The 20,084-nt window shown below is 37.3% G+C and overlaps 1 protein-coding gene across 3 annotated transcripts in view; it reads left to right on the top strand.

The window, feature by feature from the left end:
- LOC131983246 (TOM1-like protein 2) overlaps nt 1-20,084 on the top strand; it is a 43,510-nt gene that overhangs the window by 6,208 nt on the left and 17,218 nt on the right. For all 3 annotated transcript variants that reach the window (XM_059347940.1, XM_059347939.1, XM_059347938.1), the window contains exons 2-9: nt 5,311-5,395; nt 9,412-9,490; nt 10,754-10,903; nt 13,093-13,227; nt 13,314-13,460; nt 14,694-14,810; nt 17,314-17,447; nt 19,927-19,969. In XM_059347940.1, the coding sequence (XP_059203923.1) occupies nt 5,311-5,395; nt 9,412-9,490; nt 10,754-10,903; nt 13,093-13,227; nt 13,314-13,460; nt 14,694-14,810; nt 17,314-17,447; nt 19,927-19,969 (890 nt within the window). The remainder of the gene's footprint in view (nt 1-5,310; nt 5,396-9,411; nt 9,491-10,753; nt 10,904-13,092; nt 13,228-13,313; nt 13,461-14,693; nt 14,811-17,313; nt 17,448-19,926; nt 19,970-20,084) is intronic.

Raw genomic sequence — 20,084 nt, 5'->3', positions numbered from 1 at the left:
TGCACAGAATGGTGTTTTTATGTGAATGGGTGATTCTCATGAACATGGTAAGTAAGTAAGTAAGTAAGTAAACTTTATTTATATAGCACATTTCGCAGACAGAAGTCACAAAGTGCTTCACATTAACAGAGGATAAACTAGAAAATTTCCTCTGGGGAAATTTTGAAAGGGCCTCGGGGGCTACTGCCGGTGTGTGTACACTATGATGAGATTCTTCAGAGATTTCAAACCATGCCCTTTAACCTCAAAGTGTGTGTGTGTGTGTGTGTGTGTGTGTGTGTGTGTGCGTGTGTGAGTGTGTGAGAAACGTGTATCTGGAGGAGTGTGCACGCTTAAGCACGCATTTGTGTGTGTGTAGTAGGGTTGTCACGATACTAAAATTTTCAACTCGATACCGATACTCAGGAAAATATTCGATACTTGATACCATTTTCGATACCACAAGGATAAAAACAAAGACTCCAGAAATATTTGTATTAACAAGAAAAATGCAACATGTAATAATGAACAGAACCACAGGTTAAATATTTATAATAAAAAACAGTTGTGCAAAAAGAAACTGCAACTATGATAACAAACTTCAGGTCTGAGGAAGTGCAAAAAAATATAAATAAATACAATAAAAATAACAATTAGAACAATATTAACAATCGATACTTTTTAAAATGAGTATCCTATCAGGATACAACGTTTTAGTATCGATATTTTTTTGAGTATCAATACTTTTGACAACCCTCGTGTTCATTCATATAAAAGTGAAATATATTTAGTTTAATAAAGTATGTCCTTATAATCTTCACAGACATAACTTAGACTGGCTTCATGAAAATCACCCGGCTGTTTAATTCCTCAGAACTTGTGCTTTGTGTGCACAGAATGGTGTTTTTTTTTAAAATTATTATTATATATATTTTTTATTGGAAATTAGCATTCATAAGCATCAGTACAAGGCATAACTTATTCCACAGCTGTTTTCCCACATTTTTGTTTTTTTTAAAGGGTACATTAGAACAAAGAACCACAAAAGAAAAACAAATACAAAACAAAAAACATAGTATTATAATAATATATAATAATATATAGGGAGGCAAAAAAGCAGAGAAACAGAAACATTAACAATTATGATAATAATACCAATACATAAATAAACACAGGATGCCAAGTATGCTCATTAAAAAAAAAAAAAAAAATTTGAAAAAAGGTAAAAAATACCTTAATGAAATAAATGAAAATTGGATGTATCAGATCAACTCAGTTGGGGTCCAGAGAGGTGAGGGTACTCGCATATGTGATGACAGGCTGCCATCTTTTATAAAAATTGGCTGCTGAGCCTCAGAATGGTGTTTTTATGTAAATGCTGCTCATGTTGATATCCACTTTTATTCTCTCTAAGATAAGAGTTTGTAGGTGGGACTTGGGGTATGCTTAAAAAAAAGGAAAAGATGTCTCTCGGTGGTTGCCCAGTCGGTGACAAGTTGATTAGAGAGGGGAGGTAGTGCATGAATAAGTCATGGCTGTCAGCCTCGTCCAATGTTGAGCCTCCCAGAAGGAAGGCAACGCGGCCCAGCGAGAGGCTCTTGGCCTGGGCATGACAGTCTGCTCGGGGCCCCTGGGCTTCAGGGAGAGGAGCTCCTCCTGTCCAAGCTCAAGAATCGTCTAATGAGAATCTATCGAGTGTCAGTCACAGGAACTCGGTCACAGCTCACTTCAGTAGAAAACCGTTTTTTTTTCTGTTGCACTGTGAAATTCACCCCAGATGACTGCGATCCTGAAAGATATCAGCTTTCACCGACATGATGGATGGATTCGGGGGACGGGAGAGGAAGGAGGAGACAGAGCGAGGAACGCAGTGATGACTGCAGCAGTTCATCACTGGAGCTTCTCACAGTCTGGATCGCATCATTTCCTGGCTGGAGCCAAAAATGCTATTAAATGCAAAGCAGGTCTCAGTGGCGTCTGTTTCTCAGCTGTTTTAGCAGAGTACACAGCCGCATCACACCCACAGCCAGCCTCACTTTACTCTGAGATGTTAGCTGTCGGCTTTCAAGCTGAAAGTTTAGATCATTTAGTCAATTTTACAAGAGATGAGAAATCAGAGCAACAGGTGGTGGATGGTATTTTATTACCTGGGGTTGTGAAAACTGTGGCTGTGGGACAGTTGGTAGAGTGGTCGCCCATTGACCTGGGCGGTCGACTACTATTGGCAATGCAGTAGTTCATTCACAGATTTTGGCTGAATAAAAAAACCCTTTTTAATCCTTTTATGAAACTCTAGTATCTACTGACTGTTGTTCTTTTTCGAATACCATCCAAAAATGCAATTATTTACTATTTCTTCCACTATTTGAGTATACAGGCTACATGGTATCCACAGTGATATGACAATGAAAATATGATATATTGTTTGGAATGTACCATTACTAAGGACATATGGGCAAATTTAAGTAATTTTTTCAAAATAGGTAAATTGCTGCTCTGCCTTTGGATTCCAATAACTAAGATTGGAAGCTCATTTTAATAATTTTTGGTTTAAGGACTGAAATCGATACTTCCCTTTTAGCTGGTGTTATACTTATGTTTACTACTATACTTATGTTACTTATGTTTGTGTGAACGGGTGAATGAGCGCAGTCTGTAGTGTAGGGCTGTCATGATACTAAAGTTTTCAACTCGATACCGATACTGGGATAAAAACAAAGATCCCCAAATTTAACAGAAATATTTTTATTAACAAGAAAAATGCAACATGTAAAAATTAACACAACCACAGGTTAAATATTTATAATAAAAAGCAGTTGTGGAAAAAGAAACTGCAACTATGATAACAAGCTTCTGGTCTGAGGTAGTGCAAAAAATAAATAAATACAATAAACAATAACAATTAGAACAATATTTTCAGCTGTGTGTGTTTGGTTGTAGGTCGACTTTTCTCTGCTTCATTCTGGGAAAATAACACTTTTCAGTCACCAACATTTATGTAAACTTATTAACTCTATGCTTATGTATACTAACACTGTGTATACTGTGAGTATCGATACTTTTTTGAGTATCGATACTTTTGACAAACCTACTATAGTGTAAAGCGATTTGAGTGGTCGCAAAGTGACTAGAAAATCGCTATATAAGTGCAGGTCCATTTACCAAAACTAAATTCAATTGTAGTAGTGATCCAAGACCCTAGATTACATCCAAACCCCTCCGACAGATAAAAATGATAAAATAACAAGATATTCACCTGAATTTATGATTGCAATAAAAAGCAGCTCCAATCCAATCCTTTCATGTTATAGTTGTTTTACTTCTGTTCTACTAACTGTTATTCAGAGAATCATTTTACTGTTTTGTTTTTTTTACTGAAATTTTGTGTGGTTTGTTTTTGATAAAACCAGAACTAAATAGATAAAAGGGAGACCTCAATCACTTTCATCCCTGATTCCAAAAAAGTTGGGACGCTGTGAAGAACTTAATGCAATAATTTGCAAATCCTTTGTGACCTACATTAAATTGAATACTGTACAAAGACAATATATTTAATGTTCAAACTGGGAAATGTATGTTTTTTTTGTGATGCTTGTGATGTCACAAATGTATGGGTGGTGTTTGCTGTGGCTCATGTGGTAAATGTTGCTTATTTAGTTATATAAATGTTACATAGAAATATGTGTGATTTAAAGCCAAGTTTAGAGAGGCTTTAAAGTGTTTGGCTGAATAAAAAGTGACACAGATCACAGAAGTCTGTCACCACATGCTGACCTGCTTACACAACAGTTTGACTTGGATGTTATGTAAAACAAGAGTTGCTTTAATTAATGTGCATCGACTTTGGCACAGGCGACAACCGAGCCTGGCTGAAATGCAGCGTCATGCCCACCACTGAGACGGCTGGCAGGGTGCTAACAGTTGATCACATATTAAAGTTGAAATATGCTTCAGTGCCAGCCTCCATTAATTACTAATTACTCAAATAAAACCAAACTATCTGCAGGAAATTATGTGTTTTTCTCCCCCGGGTAGTATTTTCTGCATTCAAGCTGACATTTTGGCTTGTGAACAATGTCGGGTCTGTTTAAAAAGCCACCAGCTTCCTGCTTCACAACACATATTACTGGAAATTAAATTAAAAGGGATTATTTATTTATTCATGTGCCGTCCTGTGTGGAAGGAAAGTCAGGCATCTACATTTAGATTTATTTTTTAGGGGCCCTAAATCAAACACAAAAGTAGAGGCACAGACAGAAATTTAGGGGCTATAGTACAGAAAAAATGACATAAATATTAGAGCTGGGAATCCCCAGAGGCCCCACGATACGATTTTATCCCGATCCTTGAGTCACGATGTGATATTATTGCGATTTTAAGCATTTTGCGATTATGGTGAGTATTGTGATACAATATATTGAGATTTAACTGTTTAACTGCATTTTGTGTCGACAAAATTAAATTCAATCAAGAATTGTTTTGTCCAATAAGAGAAAATACTCAGTGTATTAATCTCACTTCAGTCTTTTTATTTCCCCACAATGAGAGTCAAACCCACAGATTGCCCAACAAAGTATTCAGTCAAACTGAAGTCAACTGATATCAAACATGTATGGATGACAACAACTGCAGTATTTTATCAAACTTTCCTCAACTTTAGGCTTCACTGTTCTGAATTTTTTTTAACCCGTATCATCTTGGGCTATTTTGTCCCTTTTTTAAAATCCTTTTCATGTCTTTTCGTGTCTTTGTAAGTCATTTTGTGTCTTTTTTGGTCATTTGTGTCTTTTTTGTGTCTTTTTTTGGTCATTTTGTGTCTGATTATGTGTCTTTTTTAGTTATTTTGTGTCTTTTTTGTCATTTTATGTCTTCTGTGGGGTTTGTTTTTTGGTTATTCTGTCTTCTGATTTTGTTGTCTTTTTTTGGTCATTTTGTGCCTTCTTGTGTCTTTTTTGGTCTGCTTTGTTTTTACGTCTGGATGTGATGAAGAAGCCATGCTTTGGCGCTTTTGCAGACTGCAGAGGGTTAATGAAACATAAAAAATAGTCTAACTTTGCAACGTTATTTCGACAACTTCAACAACACATTAGATCTTCTCGTTTCATATGATACCAGAATCTCCAGTATATGTATAAAAGTGAGCCTTCTATGGCCTCCGGAAAATAACAAAAACGGCACAAATACTGGTGGCCTTCCAATGCTAAATATCGATACTTGGCGGCCATGAATCGATTTAATATCGCCATGCAAAATATCGCAATACTATGCTGTATTGATTTTTTCCCCCACCTCTAATAAATATTCTGTTGAACTTTGTGTGTTTTCCTGCAGAGAGGGCCACAGATGGAGGCCTACAGAATGAGGACTGGACCCTCAACATGGAGATCTGCGACATCATAAACGAGACAGACGAAGGGTGAGCTGCTACACCTTCTACAAGTTAATCAAAGTTGGGTTAAAATTAGCTTTATCAATGTTTCATTGGAAAACACCACTGATCCCTGAACTGGTCGCTCCCACAGCTTAATGGATCTTTCATTGTTGTCACACTGGCTGACTGAGTGACTCAAGCAAATAAAACACTGACTGCTGTGCTTCACCAACAGACACCAAACTACACACAACCTATTGTTTTCTGAAGGTGTCACTGGCTGAATGAATTAATGAATTCAAGTCTTATGTCAGTCTCCTGTTTATACAACACAATGTAGATGCTGCTTCCTGTATGAGACCATAAGATACTACGAAAGAACATAAATTACCAGATTTGTCAGTTTTCAAATGATTTAAACAAAAAAAATCTTTGTCTTCACAAACATTTTATTGATTGTGCTTGAAAGAGCACACTATATACTATTCACCGGGCTTAATCCTAGATTTTATTCTTCCGTTTCTTCCATGTTTTTTTCCGGTCCACTACTCCTAACAGAGTTTTGGTCGCATATACACTAAAAAGGTATCAAATTGAGTGGCTCAGCCATGACAAGTGTGCTATGACTTTTCTAAGGGTTTCGGCAAACGTTTTTCAAATTATTTAGCAAAATCATGCCAAAAAATGTCCCTAATGTTACCCTATGTAGAGGCTAGAGAGGATGACATCATCGCTATAGTGGAGAGGGAGAGGGAGAGGAAAATTTGTCAAAACCGAAATTTGGAAACTGCCCTCGAGGCCGCAGATACCACTTTACAGAAATAATTTATACATAGAAAGATAGGAAAATTTGTCTTCTCCTTCACATTGGTGTGGTAAAGCTGTCAGAGTTCTAGTTTGGGCGTAGGACACACAGATGATCCGCCATCACCACCCACAGCCTCATAGACCGCCATGTTCAAAAGGCGGGAAAATTTCACGAGGAAAGCATGGAGTTACTCGTTGCTTCTGATCGCTCTAAAAAACAATTTAAACATTTTTTTTCTTCACAAAACACATATGTAGACGTTTAGGAAGAACTCAGGATGCTCAAAGTGAAGTCAAATCGATCATAGGAGCTACGGTTTAGCCAAAAATTATTTCTGTTCGAGGAGAATGTTTTGCTGTCTCTCTGTCAGTGGCTTCACAGCAGCAGTTGATTTCAGTTGATTGCTCTGCTCTGATTGGTGGCCGCCACCTGGCCCTGGTTGCTTAGCTACCAAAGCCTGCCACCCCAAACACACACACACTAACTGAAAACTGTCAGTTTACACACTAACTGACGAGTTTTAGACACTAACTGACGAGTTTTAGACACTAACTGACGAGTTTTAGACACAAACTGACAAGTTTTAGACACTAACTGACGAGTTTTAGACACTAACTGACGAGTTTCACACTACTTTCAGACTGACAGACACAGACGGACAAACACACCAACACCTTGTTTATTATCTTACATGACTTCCTCCTCTTTTACATTTTTAAAACAGTTAAAATTGTAATCTAATAATGTGTGGGAGAGAATCAGGGGCCAGAGTCAAGCACACTCAAAATTTCTTTGGAAATTTTCTAGTTCTTTTTATCATAACGGCTCCTGATCAGGTTTTGCATTGCAGCATATAATGGCGATCTATTATTTCATAGTTCAAAACATTTATTTTGCACTTTTATTTATTTCCTTTTCATGCAACATAATTCAATTCAATTGTGGTTATCTATCCTAAAGGACACGTTTTTCATTTACCTACAGTAAGGCTCATTAATCAGACAGTTTTCATCATCATTTAGCGATCCCAGCCAATATCTCCGTTATGCACATTTTTTTTTTCTCAGGAAGAATATTTCCATTTTTCCCATTAGTCTTTTTTTCGTCTGCCTTTCACATTCTTCATGCCTACACACACTCATTGTCTTGGCATGCGACATGGGGCCCTTTCTGTCGCACTCAAAGACACACACACACACACACACACACACACAGAAGGAGTTCAGCCTCACAGAACACAGAACTTCTTGTCTTCAAGATGTGTCAGCGAGTTAAACAATGTCTGTTTAGCTCCGGAGTTAGACTGGAGGTTCAGGAAATTTTACTACTGTTACTACTTTTTAAAAAACATTGTGTTGACACATGCTACTAGCTCCTTAAACATTATATGACCAAACAGATGCATCATTCAAAACAACAACAACAACAAAAGGCAGCTATGACACTAAATCAGAAACACTTACAGAGGACTGTTGGTGGAAGCAATATATCACACTTTGTGCGCCATCTCCATCCGTTTCTATCTATTTCAGCTCCCTTATAATAATAAAACACTGACTACTAGACACTAACTGACGAGTTTTAGACACAAACTGTTAAGTTTTAGACACAAACTGACGAGTTTTAGACACTAACTGACGAGTTTTTGACACTAACTGACGAGTTTTAGACACTAACTGACGAGTTTTAGAAACAAACTGACGAGTTTTAGACACAAACTGACAAGTTTTAGACACAAACTGACGAGTTTTAGACACAAACTGACGAGTTTTAGACACAAACTGATGAGTTTTAGACACTAACTGACGAGTTTAAGACACTAACTGACGAGTTTTAGACACCAACTGACGAGTTTTAGACACCAACTGACGAGTTTTAGACACTGACGAGTTTTAGACACTAACTGACGAGTTTTAGACACCAACTGACGAGTTTTAGACACCAACTGACGAGTTTTAGACACTGACGAGTTTTAGACACTAACTGACGAGTTTTAGACACTATCTGACGAGTTTTAGACACTAACTGACGAGTTTAAGACACTAACTGACGAGTTTTAGACACAAACTGACGAGTTTTAGACACCAACTGACGAGTTTTAGACACAAACTGACGAGTTTTAGACACCAACTGACGAGTTTTAGACACTAACTGACGAGTTTTAGACACCAACTGACGAGTTTTAGACACTAACTGACGAGTTTTAGACACTAACTGACGAGTTTTAGACACTAACTGACGAGTTTTAGACACCAACTGACGAGTTTTAGACACCAACTGACGAGTTTTAGACACTAACTGACGAGTTTTAGACACCAACTGACGAGTTTTAGACACTGACGAGTTTTAGACACTAACTGACGAGTTTTAGACACCAACTGACGAGTTTTAGACACTGACGAGTTATAGAAACTAACTGACGAGTTTTAGACACTATCTGACGAGTTTTAGACACTAACGAGTTTAAGACACTAACTGATGAGTTTTAGACACCAACTGACGAGTTTTAGACACTTACTGACGAGTTTTAGACACCAACTGACGAGTTTTAGACACCAACTGACGAGTTTTAGACACCAACTGACGAGTTTTAGACACTAACTGACGAGTTTTAGACACAAACTGACGAGTTTTAGACACCAACTGACGAGTTTAAGACACCAACTGACGAGTTTAAGACACCAACTGACGAGTTTTAGACACTAACTGACGAGTTTTAGACACTAAGGAAGATATAACAAAACAGATGCATCATTCAAAGCAACAACAACAACAACAACAACAACAACAAAAGGCAGCTATGACACTAAATCAGAAACACACACACATACAGAGGGCTGTTGGTGGAAGCTATATATCACACTTTATGCGCCATCTCCATCCGTTTCTATCTATTTCAGCTCCCTCGCTCAATAAATGTACCGTAGCTCATGAAGGAGTTCATAAAAGCTTATTACATCTCATCTGCGGTGCAGAGACGGGCAGTTAGAGGCAGAAAGCCAACCTGAAGTCTTCACGCATGGATAGCTATGATCTTGCCTTGGGAGACAACAGATAGTCACTCAGAAAGAAAAGAGAGAAACAGATGGTGTGACGGCACTTCTCTGTCTTAGTCAAACAGCTCTGCTGACAGACTGACTGGCATCTGTTATTGTGGCACGGAAAGTAATTTATTCCAACAAAGTCAAAGATGTTATGCCTACTCTCAGCTGGGTTGCTTCATCCAGCTGTGTTCTCTGCTGTTTCCCTCCAGGCCAAAAGACGCCATGCGGGCACTGAAGAAGAGACTTTGTGGCAACAGGAACTACAGAGAAGTGATGCTGGCGCTAACGGTGAGAGGTTATTTCTTTTAGCTTATTTTGGGTCAATCCAAATGCACTCACTGGCCCTACCACTTAGCCCTACCTCTCTGTTTTGTGGGTTAATGCGTAAGGGTAGGGGTGTCCCGATGCTTGTTGGCAAAAGGTGTGTTTCCACTAGGGTTGTCACAATACTAAAATTTTCAACTCGATGCCGATACTCAGGAAAATATTCCATACTCGATACCATTTTCGATACCACAAGGATAAAAACAAAGACGCCAAAATTTAACAGAAATATTATTATTAACAAGAAAAACGCAACATGTAAAAATTAACAGAACCACAGGTTAAATATTTATAATAAAAAAACAATAGTTGTTGGTCAAGAGAGAAAATAACACTTTTCAGTCACCAACATTGATGTAAACTTATTAACTCTATGCTTATACTGACTGTGTCAGTCTGTGTCAATAAACGTAATATTGGCATACTACATGCCTAATTTATTTATTTACGTTGTTTATAATCATTAATGTGCCGTCAGCCTGGGCTACATGGTGGTGTAGTGGTTAGCGCTCTCGCCTCACAGCTAGAGGGTCGCCGGTTCGCCTCCCGCCTGCGAGGTTTGAGTTTGAGTTTGCATGTTCTCCCATGCTTCCTCCCACAGTCGAAAAACATGCACTTAGGTTAAATTGGTGACTCTAAATTGCCCGTAGGTGTGATTGTGTGATTGTCTGTTTCTATGTGTTAACCCTGCGATGGTCTGGCGACCTGTCTAGGGATAGGCTCCAGCCCCCGCGACCCGATTGCGGATAAGCGGTTAATGGTAATGATGGTAATGAATGAAAAAAAAGGACGTCAGCCTTTAATTGCTAGCTGTGGCTAATAGCTAATAATAACACGGGCAACATCGTAGTACCGCTCAGGTAATATAGTGGAAATGCAGATATATAGATGGAAACAGTGAAGTGGCAGGTCTTTATGGCCCTCCAAACTGAGGGAAGCACATTTAAAAGCAAGACTTATGAAAATACTTTCTGGATCAATGGCAAGATGGTGGCTAATTTTGCACACAAAAGAAAAACACAAAAAGAACAACAAATGTGAGTATTTTCTTGTTCACATCCACCCACGTGTCTGATGGAGCTGCTAGTTAAAAGCCCCTCTGTGTGATGAGCGCCTCCTGACAGAGAAGACTTACATTTCTTCAGCTGCTTCTTTCCTGCTTTCCAGGTTTTTAAAATGTATTTCTCAGCCTTCCATCCCTGTCTAATCATCTCTCTCTCTCTGCAGGTATTGGAGACGTGTGTGAAGAACTGCGGCCACAGGTTTCACGTCCAGGTGGCCAACAGAGATTTCATCGATGGCGTGTTGGTTAAAATCATCTCCCCCAAAACCAATCCTCCCACCATCGTACAAGACAAAGTGCTGTCGCTCATACAGGTGCTGGGCCTTTTTTTGTGTCAGTAATGTATTTAGTTTCTGTTTCACTGGTTACAGTTCACAAATAAATCACCCGTCTGCTGCAAAATTGTGTGATGCACAACGTCCTGAAATCATCCTGTTAAATGTAGGGTTGTCACCATACTAAAATTTTCAACTCAATACCGATACTCAGGAAAATATTCGATACTCGATACCATTTTCGTTACCACAAGGATAAAAAACAAAGACCCCAGAAATATTAACAATAAAAATGCAACATGTAAACATTAACAGAACCACAGGTTAAATATTTATAATAAAAAACAGTTGTGCAAAAAGAAACTGCAACTATGATAACAAGCTTCAGGTCTGAGGTAGTGCAAAAAATAAATAAATACAATAAACAATAACAACTAGAACAATATTTTGAGGTTGTATGCTGAGCACAATATCAGGAAAGCTTGATAAGTCGACTTTTCTCTGCTTCATTCTGGGACTTCAAGAGAGAAAATAAAACTTTTCAGTCAACAACATTTATGTAAACTTATTAACTCTATGCTTATGTATGCTGACACTGTGTCAATAAACGTAATATGGGCATACTACGTGCCTGATTTATTTATTTACATTGTTTATAATCATTAACGTGACATCAGACTTTAATTGCTAGCTGCGGCTAATGGCTAATAATAACACGGCTAACATTAATGCTACGATAACATCAGGAATCCAATCCAATCCCCTTTATTTGTATAGCACATTTAAACAACACAAACGTCTCCAAAGTGCTGTACATAAAATCAACAATAAAACAAACAATTCCATATACCAATCAGAAATAAATAATAAGTGTATAAATCTAAAATAATGCCACAAATAAAACAATACAATCAAACAGATAAACCTAGTAAAATAAAATAAAAGACGCAGTTAAAAGTAGTAAAATAAATAAAAATAAATAAAAGACACAGTGGACCACAAAACTCACGTAGTGTTAAAAAGTAATAGGTAAGTTTGAAACCAAAGGTCGGGGGGTATCGATACTTTTGAAAATGAGTATCGTATCCGGATACAACGTTTTAGTATCAATACTTTTTTGAGTATCGATACTTTTGACAACCCTAGTTAAATGTGAGTGGTGCTGCTCAGTGTGATGGTGACAGTCAGCTCTGTAAACAGTATGGAGCAGGTCAGTGGTGGTTCCTGGGAGGCCAGCTGGGAGCCGCATGTCCCATTTCCCAGGTGTTGCACCACAGACTGCAGCTATCCTGTTACCTGAGGTCACCTCGGCTACAGGATGGCTGTGTTCTCCGTCTCTCATTCCCCCGTCCTCTGATTATTTATAGGGATTTGTTTAAGGACGCTCCTCTTTTAGACACCATCTTTCTGTCCTTTGCTCGGTCTATTAACCACCTGAGAGCGTATCCACGAGGAAACAAGAGCTCCTTGACCATTAATCTTTGTTATTTTTTTGTTAACCCTTGTGCTTCTTTAGGGAAACTAGCTATACAATTTTAGAAGATCAAACTGAGCTCCTGTATGAGTTGATAACAAACCAAAATACAGACACTCAGACTTAAAATGTCCTACATTTTTAATCCCATGGCCATTAAAGTCCCATTTTCCATTACTATTTTCCACCAGATTAACCCATTTTCTTATGTTTTGCCTATGGGGCAAATACATGCTATTTTCCTGGTTTCCACTATATTACTACTGTATATAGAACAATACAAATGCATCAGAATCAGTGCTGTTGCTGATGTTGATGAAGTTTTGTGACAGCAAAAATAAAAACAGCAGTGACATTATGTAAAACAAGCTGACCTTTAAAGGGTTAAAATCATGAAAATGAATAAATTTTTCAACGCGGTAAAAGTGGAAAATTATATAATTTTATGAAATTTTTTTACACAGAAATATTTCAGAGCAACTTTCTGAATGAGGCACAATGAATGAGGTTAAAGATTTGCTCAGAGGGCATGAAAAAAAACATATTTTTGCTGATACTGTATTTAAAAATGTTTTTTAATGTTTATTGTGTGTGTGTGTGTGTTTGTGTGTATTTGTGTCTGTCTGTGTGTGTCTGTGTGTGTGTGTGTTTGTGTGTGTGTGTGTGTGTGTGTGTCTGTGTGTGTATTTGTATGTTTGTGTGTGTATGTGTATGTGTTTGTTTGTTTTTGTGTGTGTGTGTGTGTGTGTGTCAGGCCTGGGCTGATGCCTTCAGGAGCAGTCCTGATCTAACTGGTGTCGTCCACATTTATGAAGAACTGAAGAGGAAGGGCATTGAGTTTCCGATGGCCGACCTGGATGCATTGTCTCCCATACACACACCTCAGAGGGTGAGAGGAAAGAAACACACACACACCACAAACACATTGTACTTTCACACAGTCTGTTGTATCTTTAACAGTATCTTTTCCCCCAGGGAACACCAGAGGTGGACCCAGCCATGATCAAGTACCTGGCCCCGACCTCCCCTGCTGCAGCGCCTCCTAAACCCTCCCCTCCCCCTCCCCCTGCCGCCACACCGGCCTCCAGCGTGCCCAGCCCCATCACAGCAACCCCTGAACAGGTGAGGAGCATTGAAGGCAACCTTTGACCTATGAAATCACATTTCTACTGCACTTGTTGCTCGTGAAGTGAAAATACTACAGTGGCCCTGAAAGCTCACAGCAACTACAACTTAAGAGAACACATGCAAATACACAAAACACAAGCAAATTGAGAAAACATCTTCATCAATTTGACAACACAAGCGCAGCATTTCGTCACACTGTTAAAATAATCACCTAAGTCATTTTTTGTCAAAATTGTTTTTTTTTGCCTAAACCATCTCCACCTATGGTAAAATCTCCTCCATCCTCAGTTGATCAGATCATGTGATTTTACCCCTTTAAGATAATGGCCTATGTCAAGTGTGTGACATAAGCGGCTTTATTATGCCTAGATCAAAATAAAATGTGACTTAGGCAATTTTTTGAACATGCCTTTGTGACCTAAGCAAGATATGATAACACTTTATTTTGAAAGTGTCTACATAAGAGTGACATGAGCGTGTCATAAACATGACATGGGATGTGTCATGAACATTAATGACACTTTGAAGTAACATTAATGCTCATGATACTCGTCATGTCATGTTTCTAATGTTAGCCAGCGATCAATAGCATGCTAGCGTTAGCGGAAGGGCTAAAGCCAAGACCAACTCGGTGCCGTTGACTAAAACGTGTATCATTAATTTAGTTGATTTGTTTAACTGCAATGTGATTGATACGTGCTAGCGGGCTAACGATATATAAATGTTATAACATGAAAATATCATTATAACGTTATACCATTATCTTGAAATAACGTGATAAAATCACAAGCGTGTCTAGACGTGTGCATCACTATTAAGTGTCCTCTGGAAACACTTCTGTTGTTTTTCTGGTCTATTTGCAGCACTTTTTCTTGTTGTGTTGTGGTCTTTGCAGCGCGTTTTCTAAATGCTGCTTGTGTTGTCAAACTGATGAAGATGTTTTCTCAATTTGCTTGTGTTTTGTGTATTTGCATGTGTTTTGTTAAGTCACAGCGCTGTGAGCTCTCAGGGCCACCGTATAATCCAGCCCATTTCCCCAGAATCTGTCAACGAAGCAGATTTATCCAGAGTTTAGCACTAAAGTTGTGAAGTGCAAAGATTAAAGCAGATTACAAGATTTTAGCTGGAGATCACGACTCACTCAATCGACTGCGTGGAGAACATCTGCAGCACATGCCGGACAAATCCTGAATGTGTTTAAATGACCTTTGACCTTCTGTGTTTCAGATCGCCCGGCTGCGCAGCGAGCTGGACGTAGTGAGAGGAAACACCAAAGTGATGTCAGAGATGCTGACAGAGATGGTTCCTGGGCAGGAAGAGGCCTCTGACCTGGAACTGCTTCAGGTTAGAGGAGCTTTAATATATTATGAATTACACACTTTCACACATTATCTTTGTGCCTGACTTTAAATGTTTCCTCATAGTGAAAAGTGAAAATAAATCTGACTGTATCTGTCTTAATGTTCAACCCTCTGGAGGCTTGGGCTATTTTGTCCCTTTTTTCAATCCTTTTCATGTCTTTTCGTGTCTTTGTAAGTCATTTTGTGTCTTTTTTGGTCATTTGTGCCTTTTTGTGTCTTTTTTGTCTTTTTTTTTTTGGTCATTTTGTGTCTGTTGTTGTGTCTTTTTTAGTTACTTTGTGTCTTTTTTGGTCATTTGTGTCTTTTTTGTCTTTTTTTTTGGTCATTTTGTGTCTGTTGTTGTGTCTTTTTTTAAGTCATTTTGTGCCTTTTTGTGTCTTTTTTTGGTCTGCTTTGTTTTTTATGTCTGGATGTGATGGCGCTTTTGTAGACTCCAGAGGGTTAATGTGAATTTTAAGTTAAAACATGAAAGCAAATCCAAATCAGAAGATGATTCGGAGCACGCAAATCTAATTTATTAATAAATGTTTTGTTCGATATATGAAAGGTTTTGTCACAAGACTAGCATCCCAACTTGGAAACAAATATAATTTAATTAAGGCTCATGCCAACTATTTTATTGTCAAAGATTCAGACAGCAGAAAGCTTTCCAACATGAAAACATGTTGGCTTTAAAGCATGGGTCTCAAACTCGCGGCCCGTGGGCCAATTGCGGCCCTCGTGACGATATTTTGTGGCCCCCACCTTGATATGAAAGTTTAATGTGAGTTTTATATGAATGGCACTTTACCGTGTTGTGTGTGGAAGGTCCCTTTAATTACTTTTTTGGTCATTTTGTGTCTTTTTGGGGTTATTTTGTGTCTTTTAAATAATTTTGTGTCGTTTTTGGTAATTCTGTGTCTTTTATTGGTAATTTTGTGTCTTTTTAAAGTAATTTAGATTTTTTTCTGTCATTTTGTGTCTTTTTTTGGTCATTTTGTGTCTTTTTCTTACTAATTTTGTGTCTTTTTTGGTATTCTGTGATTTTTTTTGTCATTTTGTGTCTTTTTTTTAGTAATTTTGAGTCTTTTTAGTAATTTTGTGTCATTTTTTGGTCATTTTGATACTGCCTCCAGCGGCCCCCAGGTAATTTGAGTTTGAGACCCCTGCTTTAAAGTGTTGTCATTTTTTTCAGCCACCAGAGGGAGTACTGTCTTTAGTTTTCAGAGGAAACTCTCAACTCACTCACAACTTATCAAGAGCCAGTTGGCTCAGGTAAAATTCCTGGAATTGGCAATTAACCAGTGGAAGAGAAAAATCATGCAGAGTTTAATCTCCTGAGGTTTAATCCCCACTCAGGTATTTGTGTCAGATGCAAAGATCTGGACCTGTGCTAAGATGCCTGTGCCAGTAGTAATAGTTATTTGGTACCTTTTTATTTTTTTTGTCTTTGTTTCTCCTTTTATTTATTCAGGGTTTTTTTTTAATTACTGTATCCCCTATCTAGTATAGTTATTTTACAGTTAAAATACTTGTTAAATAGGGTTGAGCTGTTTATCAATGGATCTACAGGTATATTTAAAAAAATTAGAATGTTGTGAAAAAGTTCAATATTTTTTGTCAATTATTTCAGAAAGTGAAACTCGTATATTATATAGATTCATTACACGTAGAGTGAAATATTTCAAACCTGTATTTCTTGTATTTCTTCTTGGATTTCTACATGCAGTAATTCATACAAAATGAGCCCAACCAAGTATTGATGTATAGAAATGAACAGACTTTTCAGAAGCCTTACATTTGTGTTTAAAATATCCTTTTTTTTATTGATCTAATGTAATATTCTAATTTTCGGAGACACTGAGTGTAGGTGAAGCCTCAGTTTGAGAGTGTCCACATCCAATAAATCCACAGAGACCAGCTGGTAAACTTGAAATATTTACTCAGAAAAATGCAGGAAAAATACAAAATATATAATATCACAAAATGAAATACAAATCGCATCATATGCACAAAATCAGAAAGTAGTGGAGAGAGATAGAGAGGTCAAAAAACTATCGGGCTCCACTCCCCGCTTGTCCTGACTGACCACAAATCACATTACCTCCCAAATTACCATTACAAAACACTCGCAAGAGTGACACATTAAAAGTACAGTCTTCACAAAACAAAATATATCTATCCACATATTAAAAGTACACAAAATGTACATATTGTAAATATTACTATTCTTATTTCTTATGAACTTCAATTATTCTATTAACAACAAAAAACTGCATTCAGGCTCCTACACTGAGTTTTGTGTTTTCATTATCTCTAAGCCAGAATCATCAAAATTACAAGAAAAACAGGCTTGAAATATTTCACTCTATGTGTAATGAATCTATATAATGTATGAGGTTCACTTTCTGAAATGATTGACAAAAAATATTGAACTTTTTCATGATATTCAAATTTTTTGAGATGTACCTGTATTGATCAATCTGTTAATGTTTCTATCTGTGCAGGAGCTGAACAGAACCTGCAGGGCGATGCAGCAGAGAGTGGTGGAGTTGATTTCACGCGTCTCTAACGAAGAAGTGACCGAGGAGCTGCTTCATGTCAATGACGACCTCAACAACATTTTCCTCCGATATGAGAGGTACAATCGATCAAACCATCAGACTTTTCTATTATTATTATGGCATGCTTGACTTAAAAGAACTTTGTTTGGTAATCTATGAAGGTCCCATGTTGTAAACAGTCTAATTTCCATATCTTTTTTGATTATTAATGCAGGTCTAGGTGCTCTATTAATACTGTGAAAGTTATCAAAACGAATATCCACAATCCACAGAGAAATACACACAGTCTGTATTGAGAAATCAATCCAATCCAATCCACTTTATTTGTATAGCACATTTAAACAAGAAAAACGTCTCCAAGTGCTGTACATAGAATCATAAAAACAATAAAACAAACATTTCCATATAACAACCAGCAATAAATAATCAAATAAGTGCATAAATCTAAAATGATGCTATAAATAAAACAATAAAATCAAACAGATAAACATAGTAAAATAAATAAAAGACACAGAGGACCATAAAACTCAAAGCCAGTCTAAGTTATGTCTGTGAAGATTATAAGGACATACTTTCATAAAGTAAATATATTTCACTTTTATATGAATGAATAATATAGCCATAATGAGGCCCAATTCATTGTTTTGTGTTAAAATAATATTTTCTATATTTTTGACCATATTTTTGATTCACAAATTCATCACCGTAATGCATCCAGATGAAAATGTCATGGTGTCCCCACACTTATATACAATAGATATTTAATAAACTTTATAAAATAAATATATATTTGTTTAAAAATGTATAATTTAACAGAATATAATCAAATATAATGGTTTTTTAACAATGTATAAAGAACAAAATCTGAATGAAATTTATGAGAAAAAAATTGTCAAATGTTAAGGTGATAGAATCATTTGCATTAAAAATGTGTATATTTTAATAAAATACATTTTGGTGATACCAGCTACCTTTGAGCATATTTAAGTGCTTGCCAAAGAAAAAAAACGAAAAAAAAAACTTTTGTTGTTTTTTTTTTTAATTTAAAAATGTGTTACTGTAATGAATTTTGCTCACAGTGTCTCTAAAAATGTCAGAAAATACATTAAAATTCTTTAAAAAGATTATAAATTCATATTAAACAGTGACTTTAGATTGTATATGTTATAAAGGGTCAAAGAATATATGTATTCAATGCTCTTAGATTTTTGCTATGAGCTGCACCATGTTCAGTCCATTCAAAGCTTTAAAAACAAACAATAAAATCTTAAAATCAATACGAAAATTAACAGGGAGCCAGTGCAAAGACGCAAGGATTGGGGTAATGTGTTCCCGCTGTCGTGGCAATTTTGACAACTGCACTAAGTTAATGGGTGAGCTGGCCAAACACAAAGCACTCAATACTCTGTTCAGCAAGTTTTATTAGCACGTTCGTATTCCACACACCGCACAATTCCGAATGGCTCTTTTACAATACAACAAAGTCCCGTACACCGCTCGACTTATATCTGTTGTATTTCCCAACATTGATTCTTCAGCAAGACTCAATGCGGCCCTATCTTCCTGCCCTATACCTCACATCAGGACAGAGCCCACTGGTCTACATGTTCCCCTCTCTCATGGTGTTATCAGAGTTAAGTTCACAGAGTGAGTTCCCACAATGCCTTGCGTCTTGAATATCAAATAGGTTGCCGCCTACTTCATGTCCCACCATGCAGGAAACACCAAATTTCCTTCACACCGCTTTTTCGCCTCTGTTAAAAGTCGTGCCTTTAAATGAGCTGTCAGGACTTCTGTATGGTTGTGATGTCACACCTAAAGTTTAAATAGGTAGAAAATGCCACTACAGCGTCGCCACAGTGCAGAAAACCTGGAAACACTGACCAACCAGAGAAGGTTGGGCTTTTTGGGGAGGGGTTCTTAAAGAGACAGGTGCTGAAATAGAGCATTTCAGACAGATTATGAATACAGGTATATTCAGAGAGACAGTATGTAAAAAATAATGTATTTTTTCAACATAAAAGCATGTTCTCATGTTCTAATGGAAACCCAAAATACACGTATGAACCTAAAAAGGAAGGTATTACTTGCCCTTTAAAGCATCTTTGATGTCAGTGCATATTTTGCCCCAAAACTCGTTATTTTTGCCAGACCAGTTTGTAAGAACCAAGTCTGGGTCCAATATGTTTACTGCATAAATAATTGGTGCTGTTTAGAACTCTTGTTTGTTTGCCTAGCTCTATCACAATTCATGATTTTAAAGACGAGGCTCCAGCTGTGATTATAACCCAAGCTTGCCAATGAAAAAAATACATTTTTTTCAGAAAAAAAAAAATGCTTAACACAGATCGAGCGCAGTTTCTGAAAGTTAAAACACCACAAAGTTACAGAACTTGTATGAAGCCGCGTTCCTTTTTAAACATTCTGCTGCTGCTTCAAACTGGCAAAATGTCTCTTTCATGAGGTTTGTGAAGATGAAACATCTGTAAGCATTTGAACCGCACAAAAAGCTTGTGGTAAAACATTCAAAGGTTTTTTTTTTTGTGCTGCTCACAGGTACGAGAGGTACAGGTCGGGTAGAGCTGCACAGAACAATGGGGTGAGTACCATCAACAGAGACTCTGTGTTCAAAGAGCAGAAATCAAACATCCAAAATTCCCTCTAAAGCTCGCTAGTTTTTGTTTTTGCATGTTTTTCAGAAAAAAATCCTATCT

The sequence above is a fragment of the Centropristis striata genome, chromosome 13 (genome assembly GCF_030273125.1).
Source record: "Centropristis striata isolate RG_2023a ecotype Rhode Island chromosome 13, C.striata_1.0, whole genome shotgun sequence".
Classification (NCBI taxonomy): Eukaryota; Metazoa; Chordata; class Actinopteri; order Perciformes; family Serranidae; genus Centropristis; species Centropristis striata.
Note: the sequence above shows the minus strand (reverse complement) of the source record. Positions and strands in the feature narration are given on the sequence as shown.